This window comes from Montipora capricornis, chromosome 9 (genome assembly GCF_036669925.1).
Source record: "Montipora capricornis isolate CH-2021 chromosome 9, ASM3666992v2, whole genome shotgun sequence".
Lineage (NCBI taxonomy): Eukaryota > Metazoa > Cnidaria > Anthozoa > Scleractinia > Acroporidae > Montipora > Montipora capricornis.
In genome coordinates, this window is record NC_090891.1 from 17,666,093 (window position 1) to 17,673,592 (window position 7,500).

General features: G+C 37.3%; 1 protein-coding gene across 2 annotated transcripts in view; it reads right to left on the bottom strand.

Moving 5' to 3' along the window:
* Nucleotides 1-5,121, bottom strand: part of LOC138016369 (uncharacterized) — an 11,100-nt gene extending 5,979 nt beyond the window's left edge. For both annotated transcript variants that reach the window (XM_068863520.1, XM_068863519.1), the window contains exons 1-3: nucleotides 4,672-5,121; nucleotides 2,518-2,635; nucleotides 1,182-1,227 (exon numbers count right to left, since the gene is read on the bottom strand). In XM_068863520.1, the coding sequence (XP_068719621.1) occupies nucleotides 1,182-1,227; nucleotides 2,518-2,635; nucleotides 4,672-5,055 (548 nt within the window). In that variant the 5' untranslated portion in view covers nucleotides 5,056-5,121. The remainder of the gene's footprint in view (nucleotides 1-1,181; nucleotides 1,228-2,517; nucleotides 2,636-4,671) is intronic.
* Between the last annotated feature and the right edge of the window lie 2,379 nt (nucleotides 5,122-7,500).

The window sequence follows — 7,500 nt, forward strand, 5'->3', positions numbered from 1 at the left end:
GCTCAGATATTCTGTCAAGTGCTTTGGATGGAAGATCTCAACCGTCGCCCGGTCCAGCAATTCTTTCAAGCTCAGAAAGACCTCACGCTAGAGTTCTTCATTTACTCAAGAAGTAGGGAGAAACACTCGCCTATCGGCTCGTGTTTCCCCCTACACTTCTTTCGTGCTCTAGCCGCTTCCAAAGTGCTTTACAACAGAACAGAGCACAGTCAAGGCTTCTTTATTTGTTAATTAAAACGACTTTTTTTTCCGCGAAAAGAGTCATATTTCCACGGCAAACACAAAAAAATAAAAAAAATTAAAACAACTTCAGCATGATGCGGGTTTGTATAGCTAATCACATGATTTTGGAGTGCAATTTGAAATGAATGAGCACGAGTATAATTTTTTTAAAGACGACCAAAATTGCTCGAGCCCGTAGCGCTGGTGCAATTTGTAGTCTTATAAAAAAATTACAAATGCTTATTTATTCCAAATTGCACGAGTAATCATGTGATTACTTATTGATAATAATTTACATATCAAAAAATCGAGTGGTTAAGCAGAAGAAGCTCGCGCGTATCACGCAATCAGGGGAAAATTGCGCCATAAATTGCACCATCCAGGGCGTGCGCTTGATTTGAAAGCAAAAGTTAAGAGATTTGATTGGTTCTGACCAAACCGTATTGTTTATTAGGCAATCATAGCCCAGAATTGCACTGGAATTACACTTTTTGCACTGTGTTACACTTGAACGGCACTGCTCTCCATGGTTTGTTGAGCGAGCAATTTTCAAATATCCTGGTTATCACTTTCTTCAAAATCCTCTCAAATCGATATCCGCATTTTAAAGGTATTAAGTTAATATAATATCTCCTGATCGGACTTTCATAATGCATTTTATATTTGTAATGAAGGTGTTTATTTCTCGACGGTGACCCTGGTAAAAGCTCGGATAACCTCTGGTATCCTTACTTTTCATTGAACTGAATGAATAAAGTTGCTATTAGAATTATATATTGCATTTTTTTCTTAGGCTTTTGAAACTGCAATGAATGACGATTATTGCCTCGCGGAAATTTAAAAAAAAAAAAGATTTTAGGCTCTTCCTAACCCAATCGGCTTTAAAGAAAACGCCATACTACCAGTGCGTCAAGTTTTCGAAACCACTAGTAACAGATCGATGCGAAATTACTTCTTACGTAATATGTTTGTCCGTTCCATCGAGTCGCCAGTGAAAAGGGAAAACTGAAAGTTAAAAAATATAAAATTTGCAAGTCAGCATGGACGAAGAATCCACATTTCTTAGATAATGAGATTTTACTGAAAGTTAATCAGGTGCGTCATAAATTTGATATATGATTAATTACAGGAGCTGATCAAGGGGAGCCTTTCTCTCCGCTGATTTTTTTCCCACGAAAAGTATCATGTTTCCCCTGACGCCGAGATAGCCCTATTTTGATTGGCTTTTACAACATCGGGCGTGCTAAATCTCCCAAGGGAAACGATCGTTAATAAAATCTACTCGGGTTGACTCCCAGGGCAATCATGGAGATAGAGGCTCCTCCTAGCGATCATAAATGGCTGCAGTTTTAACATGTAGCACTGTTAGAGAGTATGGGGTAAGAGGGAATCCGGCCCAGTGCAACATCATAATTATTTATAATTTATTTTTTAGATTGCGCCCATGCTGCCAAAGTTATTTTTATTTCTTGTTCCTTGGACAGCGCGCTCCATTTTCACACTAACTGACCAATAAGGTGTTGTCCTTAATTAAAACAACACGCAATAAAGCTAATAATAGATTTCGAATAATTTTTCATCCTAAGCGGCTCTAGTATCGCTCTAGAGCTCTTAGCTCATAATTTCTCGTGCACTGGCTAAAAGTGCAGGCGGTTTTAGCTATCACACTTTCTGCGCCTAACACAATATGGATTTCCTTGGAAACAATCACAATGATGCAGCGAGACATTTCCAATTTTTGTAGGTTAATTGACACCCTGCGAGCAGAGCCTCCCTTTGTCTTTTTCTTTACTAAGGAGGAAAAAAGGAGGCTCTGCCCGAATCGCGTCAAGTCTTTGAAGCCGCCGCAGCCCGAACTTCTGGACTAGTCAATCTTGTTTTCTCTCGTCAAGCCGGTTTTTCCAGAGCGAGCGTCCGTTTAGTGACAAAACCGATGGTTATAATTGAGCCCGCTGTACCATGAAAAACCAAGATGGCGGGGAGATCTGGCATATTAGGCTAGGGTTCGAGACTGTATCCTGGCAACATGCAGCGCATATTCAATAAAGATCTTACTCCATTCATGCAGAGCCTTTCTCGAGAACGCCAAAATCGAGCAAGCAAAAGAAAGGCTCTGCTAGCAGGGTGGTTAATTGAGAAAATTAACAAAAAAAAAGCCTTAAAAGCGATCCAACCAACAAAATGTGGATTTCTCTTTATAGTTCTTTGGTCGTTTGAAGAACTCTATGAACAGTGATCACTTACGCCCAGGAAATCTGGGGACAAAATAGAGTTCTACCATGTTGTAAACGATACCTTTCAGTTCGCAGTTCCGTCCAATATATCCTTTAGCACACGAACACTCGTAGCTGTCATCTCTGTAATTTGCCAAACAAGTTGCACCGTTCTTGCAAGGATTGTTCAGACAAGGAGTCTGTTCATAAACAAAACAATTTCATTATTCCGATTCAATTTGCATCTCAATTAGCTTCATACTATGACTTTTCAATCATCTCAGTTGTCAACTTTACTCTTAAGCTGTATCGGAAGGAAAGCTTAAGAAATTCGGGCGTTTACCGTTCGAGCTATAAAGCCAACAATGATTTCGTTGTGGATTCATAGAGAACAAGGAGTTGAACTGAGATTTCACATATGACAGCAAGAAAGGATTAGATAAGAGAGAGTATTACCCGTACATGAGACTCTTCCAATGATAGTTTTTTAAAATCTCATTTTGGCGCATGGCTCAGCTACGCAGCTATTTTAATTTTAGAGGGCCACCTGATTGGCCAGTTGTAATGATGTAATGCACGCAATTTTAAATATGCGTGGCTTGGTCAGCTTGTGAAAAAAAAACGGCCTCCATAGCAAGGATCACCTTCGTAGACGAATCTAAAGACTTCAATTTTGAAAAGAGTAATGGAAAACTTTTTTTTAAAATATATATATTTCTAGCTACAAGATTCGGACGCTGCATGGACGTGACACAGCAAGAAAATCTCACCCTCGGCCTCTTCCCAGCGCTGATCATCTAACTGCGCGACATTGGAGTTAAAGTAGCTTTGAAAAACTAAAAATAGATTTTAATAAGCTACGATGGGGCATGGGGATTCGCTCTCTTACCTCATCCTCTCTTGATTAAAGACAGCAATTTAAACTACGAAATTTGGTTACGATTTGTTCGATCAACGTTACTTTACTGCGGAGTATTAATCAGGAAAGAGAGCTGAACCGGTGACAGAGGTAATGTTTGAAATCACCTGCATAGTCTCTCCTTGCGTTAATGCTTAATTTAAGGAATCGGCCTCTCCACGGTCAGTTTACAGAAACCAGGCCATCTTTTGTCTTATAGAAGAGCTCCGCGCGGGCCTTATGGGGTTAATTTCCGAAAAACTATACATTACGCGTAAGCTGTTAATTACACACAATAGAATTACGGAGTATATGATTTTTGGTTAGATAATGGGCTATTAGACTACAAACTTTCGTATGTGGCGAGTTTCTTTTAAAACTGTATGTGCTCAATTTACTAGAATAAACGTAAATTATACAACTGTTACGACTGCGTATACTTAAAACTACTACTAACGAATTACTATTGAATACAAAAAGAGATAGATTTTTGTGACACATTCTGGCAACCCTGAATTTTTCAGGCCTTATTCTTTCGTTACCGTCTAACTGCGATGATCAATAAGCAAAATATTAAGTCGTGTCAGGCTTCTTTCCAAATTTTAAAGCAGTTTAAGTCTCTTCAATTAGCTTCCGTTGTGGAAGTATAAAATTTTACCAGTACACCTGTCACAGGAAATATAAAACATCTAGTCAACTAAAACAGTGACCACTACGTTTTTAACCGGTAATGTCTATCAATCAAACGGTGGCAGTTGTTTGAAATGGCTGCCAAAATAATGATACAGCTGTTTTAGAAAAAAATTTGAAAAGGCACTTGTGGTCTCTGCGCGGCTAGTAGATTTCAATGATTCGAACAATCGTCCCATGATACACTATTTTATAAGATGATATTAACAAAAACGCAGGTTCTTCTAGGACACTTTTACACGCAAAAACCTAAGAATAAATAAGTCATTGATAAGTAAGAAAATATGATCTTTATTTTACTGAGCATTCCGCAATAAGGCTTAAAAATTCTTAACAAGATGTTGCTTCTTCCCCCCATTGACGCATTTTGCACAAAAAAATAACGCACCAAAGCCTACGTGTTTTCGGGATGAAGACATTTCCATTGACCAATATATTTTGATATGTTTATGATGTGAAATTGGGCACAAGGAGGAAAGCAGGTGTATAAAACAAACAGGATCAACTGAACTAAGTTAAACAAGTGACAATCTTCAATTCTTAATTAAATTCATAGAAGGAATAAATACCAATAAAATGGTACTAAAGAGGCAAAGTTGAAGAAAAAAAAACCTTGCATATTTTACGATCTTCTTTCATTTGACCTACCATTATGCTGAAATGATGAAACCTCTCACTGATAATAAATTTGCTCGATTCCCTGTATTTATCAGATGGCAACAGTTCACACAAAGTCTTTTGTCCAAGATCGACAAATGCGCCAACATTCGCGGAAAAGCAAGAAGAAACGGCCACACATCTCATCCCGCATTCTAGAAACCCGTCAACTGACACGTGCATTAAAGGAGTGATGTTAAGGTAGTGAAGGTTATGCACCAAAAAGTTGGCAAAGACAACACCAGCTGGTTGGCCTTCATTTCGCATCAAGCTTCTGCCTTGGTCACACTTAATTTGACTGCCTTTTGTTCCACGAATTTCGTTTGACAGCAACCCAATAATGAAACTTCCCATATAAAGTGAAAAGGGAGACATAATCAGTCCCGTGCTTGAGAGAGAGTTTCTGGTTGATGGGCAGTGTCAGTTTGATGAAAGCACATTAAGTTGTCGGTGATCGTGAAAAAGTTCAATGAAGGCAAGTATGTAAATTAGTCAAAGTAACTGACAACGTTCGCATATCAAGATCAATTGTCACTGGAACTGGTTTAATTACTGGGTTGCCATAGGCAATCCTGTCAGAAAATGAGTTGAAATTCTCCGTTTTATTTTTTTCCCGTGTCCGGAAAATGGAAAAGTTGTGCAATAGGTATTTCCCTTGATTCCCTGCTAAGTACTGTCTTTGTGCGTAGGGACGTCTGCGAGCATTTTAGGTAAGTTTCAGGGGGTAGTAGAATTGCGTCGATTTTATCCAGTAGTAGACAGGCTGTAAAAAATAAATATCTCGAATCTTAAAAGAATCTTATTTTACTAACTATGATGTAATGTACAACACTGAAACCAAATGGCAAATTCTGCATGAGTTTAACAAACTCATTGAAGAAATCGATTACATCCCCGGTTGTCTGGCTATTTACATTTATTTTGTACTCAACTCTGCACAGTCTTCAGGTTAAAAAATTAATTGGAAATTGACAGTGAAGAATTTTTGAAAGAAAGCTTATTGTCTGCTGTATTATTGTTCATGGAAAAGTTTCTTCAGAAAAGGGCTTGATCCTGAACTGTGAGAAAGGGTCGATCCGCATTGAGAACAGACTCTCTTTTTGTCCGGGGCCAATTTATGAATTTATCCGAATCAACAAAAATTATTTGCCCTGGCGCATCCGCACTGCTTGTTTACAGCCTGTAAACACAAAAGAAAAAACAATAGAAAAAAACGAACTTGTCAATGACACCTATCATGAAAATAAAACAAAGTAACATGGACAAAAAAAATTCAGGGTCCTTGCAGACCAAATTATCCGCACTGATAAAATTATATGTTGACCGATAATTTTGCCAACAAACAGTCTTGTCCTCAGTGCGGATTGACGTCAATTTATTTAATTGCATATAGTTTTTGTTGCATATGGTTTTTGACACGGACTGGGTTTCTTGTTTGCACTCACGCAATTGAATTCGAAATAGGACGGGTTTTTGCCTCTAACAGCAAATATTTTGTTTGTTTTAATAACTTTTTTCGCTGTAAACGATTGTTTGGGAGATTTTTCAGCCGTTGTGGATTCATCTTGTTGTGTAATATTCGAACTTAACTAATTCGCATACGTGGGTTGAAATTGAATACGCGAGGAGTATCCTCATAAAGATGACAGGAATTTGTAGCTGTTTCCTTTCTGGCACATGATTAATACGTTTAGTCATCGATCATTTAACTGTAAAATGAAGTTAATTTAGAGGCCAACAATATTTATTTAACTCTCTCTTTAAAGACAGAGATTTCCAGCGATTTTTGTTCAATTCAACCTCTTTACTTGAAATCATGTAATTTCTCGCTAAGTGTTGCATCTTTTCGTCCAAATGAAAGCTCAAAAAAGGAAACATTTTTTCACGATCTTTCAATGGAATATCTTTTGTAATCTAATATTCTCTGTCAAAAATTTGCATAAGAATTGAAGCTTAAAATACCTCTTAGTCAAATTCTCGTTAATATTTTACTCACTGTAATGTAAAGTACAAAACTGAAACCAAACGGCAAATTCTCTGGTAAGTTTTCCGGGTTGGATATCAGAGAATGAATCGACCACCTTGCGTGGATCTGCGTTTACAATTTTCTGTCTATTTCTGTTTTTATTTATTTATTTGTACTCAACTCTGCACAGTCTTCAGGTAAAAAAAAAGAAAAGAAATTTGACTAATTCTTGTTAGTCAAGAATTATTTGAAAGAAAGCTTGTTGTCCATTTTTTGCTTAATTAATGAAAGAAATGGGAAGGGTTTGATCCTGAACACTGATGGGAAATTAATTTAGATGCGTGTGTTTTTTGACACGGCGTGCGTTGCTTGTTTGAACGCACGACCTGAAATGGGAAATTATTTTGTCTTCCATGTTGTGTGTTTCAATAATATTTCTTGTTGGAAAAAGGTTTTTGTGAGATTTTTCTGTTTTTGTGGATTGATCATGTTCAAACTTGTGGGTTGATATTTTATATGCCAGTTGTTTTTTTAGCCGTTTTGTATTTCAAGTGTTCTTTCTTTCTTCGCACGTCAGAAAATATGTGTTTAGTCATTTAGTGTACAAAGTGCAGTTTATTTGGAAAGCCAACAATATTTCTTTAACTGGTTCCTGGTTAACCAAATTTATTGCTACGTGACTTACTAGTGTGAAGATTGTTTACGTTACTGATTAACCCGAAGATTTGTCAACGATGTATCGCTTTAATCTAACCCAAAATCACTCAGATAGTAAACATTTTCATTTTATGTTAACCATTTCCTTCTCTTTTGTGATTGTCAGCATTATGATTTGGGATTGTTCAAGTTTACGT